The 17,984-nt window shown below is 37.4% G+C and overlaps 1 protein-coding gene across 1 annotated transcript in view; it reads left to right on the top strand.

Moving 5' to 3' along the window:
* Positions 1 to 14,307, top strand: part of scara5 (scavenger receptor class A, member 5 (putative)) — a 111,420-nt gene extending 97,113 nt beyond the window's left edge. The window contains exon 12 of the mRNA XM_084952294.1: positions 8,871 to 14,307. Within this exon, the coding sequence (XP_084808420.1) occupies positions 8,871 to 9,004 (134 nt within the window). The 3' untranslated portion in view covers positions 9,005 to 14,307. The remainder of the gene's footprint in view (positions 1 to 8,870) is intronic.
* The last annotated feature ends 3,677 nt before the right edge of the window (positions 14,308 to 17,984 follow it).

Below are 17,984 nucleotides of genomic sequence, written 5' to 3'. Positions count from 1 at the left end.
GTAGTAGATTATAAAAAGATTATAAAACTTAAAAAAAAAAGATTTTAAAAAGATTAAGGGTGTTGACTTCAACTTTAACCAAAAGTAAGTCACCAGTTTTTACTTGCACTTCTTCATACAGCTGCATTATGCATTATGCAAACTTATGAAAACAGTTTGCACAAATGACCTATCAGGTCACGTTCTAGATATGGGAGAGGTGGGGTGCAGGATTGTAAATAAGTACTGGCTTATATCTGGCTCCAGCTTTAACAAGTGGAGCCAGAGTACAGTACTCTGTACTCTGTCAGGTACACTAATGGGAAAATTAACCTGGCCTGTTTTTGATTAATTCAGATGAAACCCATGCAAGTAAAAGAGAGAAACTCCTAAATCTATGCAGAAGTGCTCTGATCCAGATTCAAACCTAGAAGCCACTGACTGTGATGCAACAGGGCTACATCAAATATGAATCATAAGCTAAATAATTATTATGGTGTGATGAAAAACATCTGTACAAAAAAACACTGAACTTTCTATTAAACTCTGAAAACAGAATTGAAGGGGGCATAATTTTTTCATTTAAAGCCTTTTTTAATATTTATTTTTAATTTTGAATTAGCTACAAGAAAAAGTGTTTTGTTTTGTTTTTATTCATAGTTAATCTTTATTCATCTTAGACTGGTCCTGTGTACAGTCGCTAAGTTTGAGTCTGAAATTAGATGTTTTAGCTCTTCTCTTTTTAAGTTAACTTTCTTCTGGAAGAATACCCTTTGAAAACAGGAGTCCTGAACAGCAACCAAAAATGATATGTCAAAAAATGGCCATATTTTGAGTGTCTGCTCTTATTGACATCAGTGGCTTCACACTGTAGTTGTTTACACATTTGTCTAGCAAGCAAAGATTCACAATTGGTTTCTGACAATTCAGTTTGTAAAAAGTCTGACAAATTAGACATCCAGAGCTACCTGCTGTGGTCATCTTTAGCTTTGCTTGTAGCTTTGCTCTTACTGACATCATGAAACATTTAGAGATGAAAAATAAATATGAAAACATTTAGAGCACTCTGAAGCCTGAGCTTTTGGGTCACAGAGATTACTTGTACATGTGCTGACCTTATTATAAAGGTCATAAGGTGCTATATTATTAAACTTTGGCCATATTTAATATCCACCACTGTGCGTATACATATATGGCAGAAAAATAACATATATTATTCTTATATAGGCTGTGTGGCTAGCAGAATTGGACCCAAAAACAGGACTTGGAAACGGGGAAATAAACTAAGATGGTGGTTTAATTAAACACCAGGGAACACAGCTAAATGGAATCAGAGTAACAAGAAGAGGGGACGCAAAATTAAACATAGCACACAACAGACAAGGCACTATCAAAATAAAACAGGAAGTAACAAACACTGAGACCGGGACTAAGACATGTGGTCTAATCTACTAAAAAGTGCTTGTTGAATAGAAACATCAGAAGTCTCTGTCTGAAACACAGCTATTATCAGTAATTTGGACAAACTACATTCCACAGAAATAAAATTTGGCTTGATTCATTTCTGCAGACAGCAGTGCTGTTTTTTGCCTGATTACACAAAACGTCTACTTTTCCGTCTTCTAAATCCCTCTCTTGGGTGTTTCCCTCAACTCTCACGCATTGGTTTGGTGATTCAACTCTTGTTTGTGTGAAGTGTCACAAATTTGGCGTAAACGGACAAAACATCGGCGCGCACACAGTGCTGCAAATGTGTGTTGAGATCCAGAGTAAACGGCTTAAAGGCTCATGTCCGTTAAAGTAAACCCTCAGAAGGCTCAACCGCAGAACAGCTGGAGTATCATGTACAACCACAATGGACCAACTACCTCTGAAGCCTCATGTGTTCTTTCCCCTCTACATACCTTATTTCCATCTTGTGCATGCCTGCATGGAGACACATGTGGTTATGGGGTCCTCCTGCTTTCAGGATGTCAATGCTGCAGCAAGTTTATCTTTAGAGCAAGAATGTAGGAGGCATGCAGATTGAATCAGATAGATGTTTGCCCTTATTATCCATTATTATTCAGTAATGAGCCTTTAAATTAAACATTTGACATAAAAGAAATCTTTATCGTCCTGTGTGGATGTGCACATTAACCTCCTAAGACCTGAACTCTTCCACGGCATGGATTTTTAATTTCTCTTTGATATTTGGGCATATTGGGGCCCGATGAATGTAAAAACAAAGAATTACCAGATTATTTTTTTACCTTATTTTTGTTTTTAAGAAAAATAAGAGCCACATATGAGGATATTCGTTTAAAATTTTGATAGAACAGTGGCAGTATAATGTCCTCGTAAGTGGATATCAGGCCCTTGTAGAGCAAAATTGAGTATTTTGGTCTAAATAACCCAAAATGTGATGTCCACATATGTGGACGCCAGGTCCTAGGAGGTTAAGGTGCAAAGTGTGAGTCGTGGAAACCTGGCACACATAATACACTCATTTCCAAACAAATATATTTTACAGGCATTTCATTTTTAATTTTTGTGATTTATTTAAAAATTGTCAGTGAAGATAGAAGATAGCGGGTTGAAATATCATATTTTATAAATGTGCAACACCAGTTAACTTTTGAGTCTAAGACGCTACCAAGGCGAAAATCTTTCTCCTTGTGTGTTTTTGCCTGAATACAGTCACATTAGAGCACCACTGAATAATTATGTTGAAGTTGAAATATTTGAACTCAGTGTTTAACTTTGATTTTAACTCTCTGTTTGGATCACCGGGTTCATCTCAGTTCACTTCACTGCAAAAGTTACAACATTGAGATGTTTTTATATATAATTAGTGCTGAGAGATGAGCCATACTAATCAGCAATTCTTTGATTAGAAAAATTAATAGTTTTTTGTACCCTGTATGTAAACTGACTGGCGCAGTGTGTAACAACATTCAGCACAAGCATTTGGATGTTAATCTGGCTGTTGGTGCCAGCAGTGCTATCATTATCCACACTGATCTGGCCCTGTGTGTTTGTTATCCACAGTTCAAAGAGCTACAAGATTTGAAATACGATTTAATTACTGAAGAATGTGATTAACTCTTCCAAATGGCTCTTACATACACACATAATATTTGTATAAACAATGTTTAGCCTTTTCCATAGAACTGTAAACAGTTTTGAATTTTATTACTCATACATTAGTCAATTTTTTTCCCTCCTGTCTTATCCTCTGTTTATTAAACTAGTCACCAAGAACATAGCTTCAAGTGAATATTTAAATCTTTCAGAACTGGATAGAAACCAGTTCCCACAACCAGCCAGGGAACTGATTATATATAATACATCTTTCAGGCATAAAACATATACAGTTGTGATTAGACGTTTGAATACACTTATTATTGGCATAAATTTCATGGTAATTTGGGGGTTTTAATGATTTCTTTGACCTGTTCTGATGATTGACCACAACTGGCAGTTTCTCTTTTGCCAGCATAAAAATAATTTGTTTGACAGCACTCAATGGATTGATCAATACCCAGAACAACGGGAAGGTCTAGGGGACAAAGTGAAGATCTAAGAAGGAGAATTGTAGATGTACACAAGCTGGGAGGGTCTCTCGGAGCTATTTCTAAACAACTCCAGATTCCAAGATAATCAGTTCAAACAACTGTACAGCAGCAGAAATACAAGTTATTCAAATGAGTCACCACTTTTCCAAGAAGACTTCAACTCTTTGTTAAGATGTTCAAAAACAACCCAGGACGCACCAAGGCAATGTGAAGCCGGGCATGACCTTAGAACTGCTGCATCACTGTCCACAGTGAAACAAGTTTGGACTGAGAGGATGTCATTCAAGAAACAAGCCCCTGCTCTAAAATCAACACCTTCAAGCTTAACTGAAATTTGCAGCTGCCCACTTTGAGAAGCCAAATGCCTTCTGGAGAAAGATTTTATGGCCAGAAAAGAAAAAGATCGATGTCACTGCTGGGGCAGCAGTCGTGTGCTGTTGTGAAGGAAGACCCAAGTTGCAGACAACGGTGGTGATGCGAGTGAGTTTATTTACAGTGAGTGACAATAAACAGAAGTGAGGACAAAACTAAGTCATAACCTAAACTGGGGAAAACTAGGGAACAAACCTGAAATCATACAAACACGGGAAAACGGCACAGAGAATGTAGGGCAGAGAGACACTGAGATACACAGACGAAGCGACGATGAGCACAGGTATACACACACTATAAATACACACGGAAGGGAATGAGGAATGGCCAAAACAGGAGGGAGACACAGCTGATCCTAATTGACATCACGAGACACAGATTTTCAAAGTAAAACAGGAAAATTACACAGACCGCGAACAGAGGAAACACACGGGCAGGAATGACCCGACACTAAACAGGGGGGAGCGCAAAACCTAACTAGGAAAAGCTTAACAGAAAACAACCAGAACACAAGATAATATTCATTAATACAAAAACCCTGAGTCACAGACTCAGGACCATGACAATCGAGGTGTTTGGCTAATTTGACACGAAAGGTGAAGCTTTCAAATGTAAGAGCAATGTACCAGCTGTCAAGCATGGTGGTGGTAGCATCATGCTCTGGGGCTGTTTACAGTGATACTGGTACATTGCCGAAAGTGGATAAAATAATTAAGAAAGGGGATTACCTGCAAATTCCTCAAATTCACCTCAAATCAGCAGCTAAATGGTTGAAACTTGGACACAACTGGGTGTTCCAACAGGACAATGATTCTAGTCATACATGAAAACCAGGCTAACATTAAGTTTCTGGAATGGCCATCCCAAAACCCAACCTCATGTTGAAAATGTGTGTGCTAGGCTTAAAACTCTGGTCATGCCATAAAACCAACCAATTTAAATTAACTCTACTAATCCTGTTAGGAAGAGTGGTCAACTTGTGGCTTGTTGATGGCTAACAAAAGCATCTGGTCGAGGTGCAACTAGCGAAATCACATTTAACCAAATATTAGTGGGAGTCTATGTGTATATTTGAGCTTGTATGTATATTTTTGACCCTGTGCAAACATCAAAATGAACCTATGTGAATTACAGAAAATCCAAAATAAACTGAAACTTACGCGCTCTGTTCTTTTTAAAGCCATATAAGATACTGGTTTTTTTTCCATCCTGAAAAAAACAATTGTTCAAAGAAATCAATAAAAATATTAAAAGTTTAAAAAAAAGTGCTGTGACCCCTATGACCATGATAAACACAACTGTATGCCCAGATCTCAGTGTCATTTCCATTGATCCTGTAGTTTATCTTTCTCCTGAAGTCTGGATGTGTTTCTGTGAAAGCCTCCTGCTTCTCAGCACGACTTTAATCAGGCAGCAAAACATAAAAAATGTCAGAGGAAGAGGAAACTGGCAAACGCTTTCTCTGCATGGCCCTGTTTCATTTATGCACGGTCCATCTGATAAATCTGTGTCCATGCATCGAAAGTGTTCCAGATGAAAAGTGGGAAACAGGCAGTTTGACAGTGTTGTGAAAACATCGGGTTTGCTGACTGAACTGTTATTTTCATTGATCATATTGAAGGTCATGTAAAACAATATAAAAGCAGAATGTGGTATTATGACAGCGCTTAAATTCAATTTAAAAGCATAATTTAACAAATACACTGGTCCACAATGGAACACTTAAACCTCATGCTGTCATGTTAGTCCTACTGGCATGAAGATTTTTTAAAAGAAATCACGTACAGCATATAAAACGAATGCTTCAAAGGCTGTAATGCTTTAAAATGAATGAGCCCCTTTTGTTTTTGATCCTTAGTTTGCTCACTTTGAATATCCTATTCAGCTAAATCATCCTGAGAGTTGGCATTATTATTTCAGTATATTTAGCATTATAGATAATTAATGTAGAGTGCAGCTCCCATACTGGTTTGAAGACTGTGACCCACATTTTCCTTTGAGTTGTAACTGAGAGATATGGTAAATGGTAAATGGCCTGTATTTGTATAGCGCTTTTACTAGTCCCACCTAGGGACCCCAAAGCGCTTTACACACCCAGTCATCCACCCATTCACACACACATTCACACACTGGTGGAGGCAGTTTAACAGCCAAACAATCTAAACAGACAGGCAAACCATGGACCAATATGCTGCTTTCAGGAACATTTGGACAGTGTTTACAGCCCAGTTACCCAAATACTGGCTCCATTGTCATGATCTGTGTGGGGATGAACAGCTGGTAGATTTCAGATGCAGGGGCAGTTTGGAGCAACACATCTCCTTTTCTAAACAAGCAAATGTGGCATAAACACCTTTTTGCATGACTGAAAATCATAAATCCATTTGATCATTATAGAATATCTATCACAGATAAAGGAACCAATGGAGCCATTAAGAAAAAAATCTTCAAAAACATAAAATGACTTTCAGGGTTTAATATGCTGTTCAGTTAAACTGCCCAGAGACTTGTCATTATTATTTCAGTATATTGAACATTATAGATTATTAATGCAGCTCCCATATTGGTGTGACGGGACTGACCCATATTTCTAATTATGTTATGACTTAGTGATGATGTTATCACATTCACTACAGGGAAGCAGTTTACAGTCAGCTTCATATAGTTTTCACACTTTGATTAGTCCATAAGGTCAGAAATAAATTAGGGTAATCACAGTTTTATTATCCTGTTCCCTTAATTTATTCATGCATATTTTAAAATTTAATCTCCAGCTGTCTTCGTCTTGTCACTTTCTTGACCTATTTTCCTGCTGTAAGAAAGAAAGGGAAAGTTGGAAGTGTGAAGGTTGCCATAAACTTGTTTATTTATTTAACTTTGGTGTTGTGAGCGAGCCGTCCTGAATGTAATTATGTTTCTGTTTTATATGAATTCTGTGCTTGTTTCAGTGCACAGATGCAAAGTAGAGGTGCACATATTTATAACAGAAAATAATTTGAAGATTTATGCCTCTTGTTTTTGGTTCTTATGGTTAAATTGCATCCCCATATAGTTGCTTTGTGTGATTCTTGTTTATGTTTTTTTTTTTTTTTTACAGTTTTGTGTATGTTTGCAGTTATTTTGTAATCTTTGAAATCATTATTTAAATTTATTTGGGGTCACTTTCATCTTCAGTCATCTCCATAGTTGTTAGTGCGAACCCAGCGAGGGTCACCAGTGAGATATTAAGGAGGCTGCTGACTGATTAACAGCTGTTATTTAGAGCAGAGTATCAGTGTTGACAGCCATTTCCCCGTCCCTGGATCACGCATTAACAGTGATGATGAGTGAACCGTTCAGATGCCTTAAACCTTTTGCCAAATCTTCTCTCAGGAATCTTGGGATGACTTTTGGTTCAATTCTGACCGTGGATGCTTACATTAAATCTCTGGTTCACTCTTGCTTTTATCAAATAGGACTTATTGCAAAGTCCAGGTCCACTGTGTCATGCTCTGAATTGTAGATTGCTATTCATGCCTTTAGTTCATCACCTTTGGATTTTTAATTTTTTTTATAAATGTGTTTAAATCTCTTTCAACTTTTTAAAACATTTTATCTGTATGTTTTTAGCATTTTAGTTTTTAAATTTAGCTTGAAAGATGCCCTATAAGTAAATTTTTTAGTTACTTTAAAGTTTAATGCATAATCTGCATCATAGTGCAATCAAATGTTCACTAACCCACACTTGAAGCCGAGAACCTCCAATCGTCTACAATTGTTGCAAAACTAAAGCATCTGGGACTTCCTGAAAGCTCCAGCGATTCCAGTTTTGCAAACAGGAACCAAAGATTATAATGTAAAACAATACTGCCAAATGGTCTGCTTACCAGCTGGAAATGTCTATTCTATTACCGGATACAAACGATCTCATCCACAGTTCTGCGAGGAAGCAATGTCAGTACTTTGTGTTTCACAAGACACGAATACAAACTTCTTTGGATAGGATGATTTGAGTGATTCTTTAGAGATGAGAAGAATTTGATTAATCCCACTTGTCTCTGAAACTTTTGACCTTCTAAACTTTCTAGAATTTGAAGCACTCACAAACTTCAGCTGGTGATTTAAACTCAGAAGCACAATTTGTTTCTACTCTTTGGTTCCAGTTGTATCACTTCTAACATGTGCACATAGACAACAGGGAAAGTGGTGCATAAATGAACCAATCGGAGGTGCTCTGTTGGTATTTGAGTCCAGATGTTAATTTTCCTTCTTCCAAATATATGATTACGTTCAATCATAAAACCCATTAAATTCCAGGACATGTTTTCATGTTTTCTTCAACTGATTGCACATCTTGACCATTTTTTCTTAAAGTTTCTTCAAATGTATTATTTTAATTCTTCTTACAGCAGTATGAGGAAAACAGAACAGCTTTATAAAAGCAGGTCAGGAAAAAAAGACAACAGGAGAGAAGAAACCCGCAGAGACATTAGGGTCTGTGTAGTTCAGAAATTATTAATCAAGCATAGCATTAGTTCAGGCAGTTCATGAAGTTAAGCTCAGCTGCAGTCCCAGCAGATCAGCTCATCTCAGTGCCAGCCTACATTAGGTGATGGTTTGGTTCATAAAATTCTACATATCCATTTGTGAAGTCTTATTTAGAGCACCGTATTTGAGTTGCTTTACATTGCCCATAGTTGCTTTGCTTTGCAAACCGCCTCTGCCACAGTTCCTCCTTTTCATGTAGCGTCTGCATTAATTCATTTCATCTCTGATGTCACTGATGTTCTGTTCTGTGCTGGGGGTTTTGTTTCTGCTCTGCCCTTCAATTTTCCCCACAGGCTTACAGAAGGTCAGGAAGGTCTCACAGCAGATCCCTGCCAGCAAATGTTACTTACATCAGATAAAAACATCAGTCTCCTTTCTGGATAATTTTTGAAAACATGTCTTTTTTTGTAATGCTTCCTCTTCTTTTCTGTGCAGGTACTGGTCTGATCTGGATGGATGATGTTGCATGCGCAGGGACAGAAGACAGTATTCACCAGTGTAAGTTTTCCGGTTGGGGCAAAACCAACTGTGGCCACGTCGAGGACGCTGGTGTGACCTGCACCGTCTGAACTTTCAGGATCCCAACACTGCCGCAGCTGCCAAGTATCACCCAAATGCTGCCTTAAACTTCAAGTGCTGAAAGCCCTGCCGTGTGCAGCAAGAGTGTCATATTAGTAGTATGCTGCCTACTTACCTATAAAAAAAAAGTGCCAACTCACCTGATGCATGAACTTAACCTGCAGCTTGGTTAGAAGTTCATGACTAAACATCTATATGAGCCACGGGATTGAATCACAGCGCAGCTTTTGCCAACATAAAAGTTATGTTTTCATTAACTCTACAGTATGAGCTGAAGGATGATCACATGACAGGATGCTTCATGAGGCTGAACTAAAGGGCAAAGGTCAGCATTAACAGGAATGGAGGCTCACCACAGACCAGGTTTGCTGCTTTGACATCCACGAGAGGATTGTCGGATCTGACAACTTCATCTACATTTCCACTTACTAAAGAGCTGAAAAGGCATGCAATGGAACTGACAGGACAGTCTCTGGAGAACTGGTTTTCATATGCAGGCAGCTGCTCTTCACAGTGTTATTTAGCAATGGCTTTTGCTCAGTATACCACAGTGTTGCCTTATTACACGTTACAGCAATGCCCAAGTAGGTAACTGTTTGGTGGTTTGCAAACCAGGCGATGCTACAAAATCAAACTAATTGAACTTTTTCGTTATTTTTTTTTCTTTTATTTGAATGCAAACTAAAGTACTGTTTATGTTCACCATTTCTCAATAAAGCATGCTTTACTTTCAGATCTGTTTATACCATTCCATTTGTAAAACAGCTGCAAAATGAAATTTTGAATTATTCTAAATGAAGTTTTGTTTACAGCATCCTGTAGATACCCCTCTTTCTGCACTTAGGGTCCAGTAAACGATCAGAAATGCTCGTCACATAGTCAAAAAGTCTCTCCACATTCACGCTTTTCCAGTGTATAGTTATTGAGGGCTGCGTCTGATGATTTCAGATCCAACAGTGTGACATTTACACTTGCTTGTGGCCATGACTAACTATCTGTGAGGAGATTTAAGTAGAGTTTAAGGCTTAAACTTTTTTATATTTCTGTCACTTTTTATAGTCCTTAGTGACTAAAGCTCCATCAGGTACTAATAGTGATTTTTTTTTTTTTTAAAGCTTAAGCAATCTATCAAATCTGCATTCTGGCAAAGATTTTTAGCTGATTCTTTGAGCTTAAGTATTATTTTTAGCATCAGCATCATTTCCAGTTGCATGGTGGTAGCTATTTTTATCCAAAAAGCCCAACAAATGTTAAACCTAACAACAAAGAGTAAAACATAACTCAAATAAAACATTTCACAGCTACAAAGTCTTAAAATATTTCCTTCAGGAGTTTGTGAATACCAAAAAAAAGCTAAAATCAACACACAATTTGGATGCTGGACATTTACTCATCAGCTGAATGTTGCTCAGTAGTGGTTTGTGTAGCAAACAAATAAGCAATTTTGAAAGGCAATAATATACAAGCAGGGTCTGTTTTTGAAATGCACAAAGTGCCAAAAAATGTGTTTGTTTCTTTCATGTGTGCATCCTTTAAACTGCAAATCACCAACCTGTGCTTACTGTGGGCTTCTATATTTATGCAAAAATTATAATAATGTCATTAAATAACAACTTCTGGAAAGATTTAACAGTCACTCCTGTTGACAGATGAAGTGATGATGAAGAAGAACAGATGAGTATAAACAGATGGATGCATGGAGGCCTGCCCTGTATGATTTATAACTGTGGGTCTGTCAGTGTTTACTGCCAAAAAATTGGCTTGTTTCAGCAATAACATGCATACACACAACCTCACTCACATCAAAACATCAGACCAACCACAATGGACCTTTCTCCCACATTTTACCTCACTCTCAGTGGAATTTCAGCTTCACGGCTGCTTTCAAATCCAAAAACTTTGTACCTCCCAGGTTTTCTCGTCATTGCTTCGGAGCCAGCAGAAGACATGGAGCGGCAAGCTGGAAAAGAATACATGCAGAAACCTGAACACACCCATGTTTTATATTTGAAGTTTGGAAAGTTTTTTTATGCACCTTAAAAATCTGGCAATCTCACAAACCTCAAAAGACTGAAGTTAAATTCTCTCCGGCCTTAAAATCTGTGAGCTGTCTTAGATTTGTCCCACTTACTTTTTATGAAAATCAATCTGCAAACTTGGTGTCTGGATCCAAGAGAGCAGAGGAAAAAATATTTTGGAGATGAACTTGACTTTGTTCTGCTGCGGCCAAAAATGGTTTTCTCTGCCCCATGTCTAAGTGCCTTGGTGTTTGTCGAGGTTTTTGCTTTAAACCGCAATCCTGCCACAGCAAAAAAGAAATGATGAACAAAAAGAGGGAGTCTGGGGAAAGAGAAAATGAGGTGATAAACCAGATTCAGCAAACTGATGTAAGTGAGAATGGTTGATGTGTTTTCTTGTACATTTTTCTGCAAGTATTGACAGGGTGACTCAGGACTCGTGCATAATCAGGTTATATCAGTGTCCTTTGGCAAGCTGATCACATTAAATCATCACATGTGACATCTGCATTACATTACATACCTCCATCATGTCTGCATAATAGTGAAAGGCAATGAAAACTCTGGGCTGCTGGGCTTTTTTTTCATAATCACTTTAATATATGCAACAACATCTGTATTGTTGCTCATTCTATTTAATGATATAAAACATATTAGAGGTCAAATAGTTTGTCAGCTAATCAGTACATTAACAAAAACTCTTCACATTATCTTCTTAAACTTTCTGTGTGACAGGATTTTGTATTTTTTTAATATTTTATAGAAGAAACAACAACAAAATAATCATTAGATAAATCACTAATGCCAATAAATGTTTCAACAATACAGTGTTCAGACCAAAGTTTTGCCTTTTGTATCTTTCACAAATACAGTTACAACCAATAACTGACATCTTCTTTTGTTGTTGTTGTTTTTCTACATTAAAGCAAAGGTAAATCTTTCAGCTGCAGGTGTGTACAAGCAGCAGTAAGTTTGTACCGCACACAGGCTTTTACTGCCAAGCATGATAGGGTTTGTTTTTTTTTCCCTGTTCTTAAAATATTTGAAATATTGTATTTGCATCACTTTGCATCTTTGACTTTCTATTTACTCTGCATAAAATCAAAATTTTCATAAATTTAATCTGGAAAGTAGAACATTAGATTGTATATAAAGGTGAGCATTGTGGCCAGTGGCATTACTGTTTTGGTCTTTTTGAAACTAGCCATGAAAAGCATGGGAGGATCTGTCTGAGAAACTCAATGCTGAAGAAAGAAGCCAGCCAACCAAAGGCAGGCCCTGCTTTTACTATTTTATTCTCAATGAAACTACAATTTAGAAATTAAAGATTGTGCTATATTTAAAAAATACCTGGTAAAAAGTGTTCACTGAGGTTAAAGATCTGCAAATAGGCTTGTAGGCTTATATTTCACCCCCTGCTGGCCATTAAAAAGAATGCAAGTTTAAGACTTTCACTTTTTCAGGCTATGTCACTGAATCCAGTCTGTGATTGCAGCCCTAAGCCACACCCACACAAACACTGCCTGCATCGATATCATATAATGGAGATATTTTTTTTATTGTAGAAATCTCCATAAATAGTTGTGCGTTAAAGAGTAAACCCCTGGCTGAATTTTACAGCAGATTATTTCATTCTCATTCAAATTCTTCTTAGACATCAGGCAGAAGGATATGTGGAAATTCTTTTTGGAGCACAGAAAGCGATAAAGCAAAATGTGACTGTGTGGCGGCCAGGCCTCTGAGTTTCTCTCATTTATCTTCTAGAGGCGTCAGATTCAGCACTTTGGCTGCAGAGTTATTACTTCCTTTGTAAAACAACAGCCAGAAATAACACCCTTGACTCCTTCCATATTTTTTCTATCTGTTTGTTTGTCATCTCCTTTTAAAAAACCGATACGTTAAGTTAACCATAAAAACAAGCAAAAGCAGGTTGAATTTTTTTTTGTAAATCATTTTATACTGGCATTAGTTTTTTAGAAAATAAAGGGCGGTTTGTAGCATACTACAGTATCTATACATGTTTTGTTATTTGTAATTTTAACATGTTTCTTTAATTAAAGTTACAGTATATCATAGCATCCAAGTGGCAGTTTCTTCAGCTTTTGTTTCCAGCTCAAATTTTGTGCCATTTCATTTCCGACTTAACAAACAGGAAGTAAAGGGACAAAAAATTGCGTTTTTTTTTTTAAACTCAGTGAATGTAAGACTGAATTGGGGAAAAAAAGCGTGTTGATTTGTTCAGATCATATTGTCTGTATTTTTCAGCAGATTTCATTTCTTTGGACATTTCTAAATAAAAAGAGCTGCAGATTGGTGACAAAATAAATAAAAAAAACACTGAACCCCATATAGTGAAAGGATCTGATTGTTCTATTATGCATTAGGGGCCATTGTGCTGCTTTTTCTTTGGTTCAAAAAGCTTGAAAATCACAAATGTAGGTATGTTGTGAGAGGAAGGCAGGACGCCCAGACATGCCAGAGAAAACATGGAGGAGTGGCAAAGGTGAAAGGAGACCAACGCTTTCTTTGTACCCGAAAAACTGAACATACTGGTGAACAACAGCATCATATACTTTAGTTCAAGGGAATCAAACCGTGGGTGTTTATATAAGTCCTACAAATGATGAGAGTATTTAAGAGCACTTTTTAAAAACAGGTTGAGGCCTTCCAAAAACAGCAACTGCAGAGAAGAGCTTAAATTTACCTCAGATGAATCTAATCTGCTGGTGAATACATTGCAGGCTAATCATATACTACTACCTTATGGGTACAATTTATCAGGCAGAAAATGTAAACCAGTGTCTTCTACTGTGGGCTTTCTTTTCTTGGTTATGTTTATTTTGACTCAGTTCAAGGTAACTGGCTGAGCTGCAGTGTGTTAGACATCAGCAGAGCAAAACTGTTGTGCTGTGATTAACTGGCTAGTTAGCGACTCCTCTGATCTCAGATAATAGTTTGAGTACAAAAACACCCTCATGTCATTACTCAGAAATACCCTTGGAAGTGACCACATATTGCAACCATCTTGTAATGTTTTCTCATTTTCATTCAATTACATTTAACAGCAAAAAAAAACTGTACTTGTGGACTGTAATGTCTTGGCTGTGTTCTGTGTATCTTTTATAACACTGTGCTGCTCGTAACAGATAGAAGAGCTTAAGAATTAAAAAAAGGATTTCACCTGAAAACTCACAGAGCTTTTTACTTTGTGTACTGTTTATATGTGCCACTAAAATGCTGCATATGTACTGCTGAAATAATAAAATGTAGATTTGTTTAAACAGGTGAACTTCATTATTTCTGCAGATTTGTGGAGGGGAATTGGAAGCAGGAAATCGCTGCATGTCAGCAGGTGAAAAGAAAAGAGAGGGAGGAAGTTAAGATGGACGTGTGTGTGTGTGTGTGTGTGTGTGTGTGTGTGTGTGTGTGTGTGTGTGTGTGTGTGTGTGTGTGTGTGTGAGTCACAGAAATCACACAGCTGAGGCATGTGGAGCACATAGGTGTTTTGACTGACAGCTTCTAGCAGTAATCACGTGTATGATTGTTTCCAAATGCGAAATGGATGTAAAAATGATTGGATGAAAAATCACCCCATGGCCGGCAGTCTGAATAAAGGCTGTGAAGTCATGTAAACATGGTTTCAGTTATCTTGCAGGAAAGTAAGACTTTAACTTTTTATTTGATACATCAAAGCATGAAGGTATGCAAGAGGGACTACTTTCACACACATGTATACTATTGTACTGATGTTTCAAGTATATTTTTTGTCTCTAACCACAAGATCAGATGTTTTCTGATAGTGAGTGAGGGTTTTTTTTTCCAGAGAGAGCAAATGTTTTTAATATATTGATCATTTTGAGCCATTTTAGTTCACAATGGAGAGATTTGATAAAACTAAAATAATAATTTTAGTCAATTTTAGTCCATAGAATAGGCTGGAAAATCAGGGGAATGCCTTTGCCTGTTCACATCTCTGTCTGGTGTAATATCACACCCCGATTGTGCCAATGAGTGTAATCAAAGGATGAAAACAATCCATGCCAGAACCATAGACTGTATATAAAACATGAATGTAGCTTTGGCGTTTGGAAAGTGAAGCCAATAATTCAGCTTTCATTATTCCTGATGGCCATGAGGAGGGGACTCATTTGGTTTCAAAAATAATTCTTCTTCTATGGAAGTCTGGAAAACAAAGACTTTGATCCACAACCTCAGGAAACACTTTCCTGATGAATTTGTGGCCAGAGTCACTAGTTTCAAGTCTTGTTTAATACAATGTGACTTTCATTGTATAAATTATGTTCTCCTTTGTGTAACTGACAGCTTGCAAGCCTTTGAGTGTGTGCCTCAATTTAGCAGTGAAATCCACACTCACTTGTCACATGCCAGATTCAACATGTCAAGACTGTGACAACAAAACTGCACAGCTTGAGGCTTCATAACAAGTTTTTGCAAACTAATGGATGGACTCACAACAGTGACAGTCTATGGCATAATGTTGCTTTCTAAAGATATGACCAGTGTTTTGTTTTGGGTTTTTTATATATATATATATATATATATATATATATATATATATATATATACATATTCTCATTGTTTTTTCTCAATTACAATACATGAGATTATTTTCTTGTTCATCCCATAAGAGCACTCAGTTTCATAACAAGAAACCGAGGGTTCTTCATGTCTGGTTCAGACATGAAATTAACCAAAACATTGGTCCAACTCGTGCATTTGCCACAACAAAGAAGGCAGATGTTGTAAATTCTCCTCAGCATCAACTCCACATGCCATCGTCCCTATTCTTCATCTCATTACTTGGCATATATAATCTCTGGTTATACTGTGGCTTTTTTGGGCAGGGAGACAGAGTGAACTATAAAGTGTTTTATACAAGCTGAGGAGTGGAGTTAAACTGGAAGGCAGTCTCTGCATGTTTGCAGTATGGAAACAATTCTTTCATGAGTTGCAATTCTGTTTGATTCCAGATGAAAAAAGCCACAGGGAGAGAAAGACGCATATGAGTCTTGACACATAAATCCTGGATGATGCTGCACTTGAAGTGCCATCCTAACCTAACCAAAAACACTACATTTAGCAAAAATATATTCTGTGCATTTCTTTTTCTAAGCAATAATGATTCTGAACAAGCAGGATAGAAATTCTTCTAGTTATATTCAAGGATCCACATACTTTTTTATGATCTTGTGCATGAAAGTCCTGAATCCTTTCAGACTTCATCTAATCACATGGCAGCCACTTGATGCATTTTAGACAATTGGTCAAGACGACCTGCTGAGGTTCAAATTTAGCATTGGAGTTGGGAAGAAAAGTGAGTTAAGTAACTTTAAACTTTGCATAGTTGTTGGTGTAAGACAGGCTGGTCTGAGTATTTCAGAAACTGTTGATCTGCTAGGATTTTCTCACACAACCATCTCTGGGGATTAAAAAGAGGAACATTTGCAGTGAGCAGCAGTCCTTTGAGTAAAAATACCTTGTTGACGTCAGAGGTCAGAGGAGAATGGCGAGACTGCTTCAAGATAATAGGAAGGTAGCAATAACTCAAATAACCACACATATCAACCAAGGTGTGTAGAAAGGCATCTCTGAATGAATAACACGTTGAATCCTGAAGCAGATGGTCTACAACAGCAGAAGACTACATAAGGTCCCACTCCTGTCAACTAAGACAGCACAGGCTCACCAAAAATGGAAATTAGAAGACTGGAAAAACAATGTGAGCAAGATTCAGAAGGTAGGGTCAGAATTTTGCATAAAAAACACGAAAGTGTGTCTCCATCATGCCTTCTTCAGGCAGTTTTGTTATACTATTGGATGTAAATTACTTTAGGTGAATGGAATGTCTCTAAATGTTCATCTCAGCCAAAAAGCTAAGGAATTTTTAAAAACTGTGAATCATGCAAAACCGCTCTGGTAGAATCCAGGAATTTTTTTTAAAAAAGGGAAATGTGCATAATAAGTTCCCTTTGACAATATTTTTTTTAAATCACAACTTATTATCATCCTGCTTTAAGTCTAATCTCTGTACTCAAATAATTACACTAAGTCATGCAACTGTTTTGTGTATGTTTTTGACCGTGAAGCACGTTTTCTTCCTGGCTGCTTCTCTGTGGTATGACCAGAAACTAACTCATCCTTATTCTAGAAAGTGAACCACAACATGTGGCAACAGAGCCCATGAACATGAGCTCATTCCTCTTAAGGGGAATTAGCAAATGAAAAAAAACAGAGATAGAAAGAGAGAAAGTCCCAGTGTTCCTCTCCACATCCATTTGTCTTTGGACTACATTCCTGCTCCTCTTCCTCATAATGAAATGGTTATCCCTGCAAACAATAAGAAGACTGAGCTGCAGGAGCATCTGCAGCATATGAAGTGGGAGATGAAACAAAAATTGGCTCACAAGGTCGAGGTCAACTTCAGCATCACCACTGAGGGCATTCTTTGAGCCAAGGCGTTGGAGAGAAAGCAGGCACGAACTGAAAATGGCCCTAGTCTCTTCCTAACATGCTTTTATGTCCCACATACTTCGTGATCACCAGGCCTCAGTATGTTTTCGGGTAATACTGAGACAAACAGCTGCTTTTTTCTTTTTCTTTTTTTTTGCCTGTTCTGTTTGGCTCTTTTGCCATCAGAATTATTGTCTAAAGGCAAAGAAAGATGCCCAAAGGATTTACTTTACCAAATTGACCATCCCAGCCTTGCCGTAATGGTCCATTTGATTCACCTTTTATTGTTTATTTTATTTTCACTTGCTGAATACGGGACAGACTTGACTGGGGGAAAGAAGGGGAGAAAGAAAGAGGGAAAGAGAAACAGCTGAGAAGAGGGACAAGGGCAAAAAACAAAAACCAACAGAATGGGCAGAAAAAAAAAAAATGCATCTATCGATCACCTGGATCACCTGTTGAGAAAGAAAAAAGAAAACAA

This window comes from Perissodus microlepis, chromosome 15 (assembly GCF_051167445.1).
Source record: "Perissodus microlepis isolate ML-2025 ecotype Zambia chromosome 15, ASM5116744v1, whole genome shotgun sequence".
Taxonomy (NCBI): domain Eukaryota; kingdom Metazoa; phylum Chordata; class Actinopteri; order Cichliformes; family Cichlidae; genus Perissodus; species Perissodus microlepis.
This window is presented reverse-complemented; position numbering and strand designations above follow the sequence as displayed.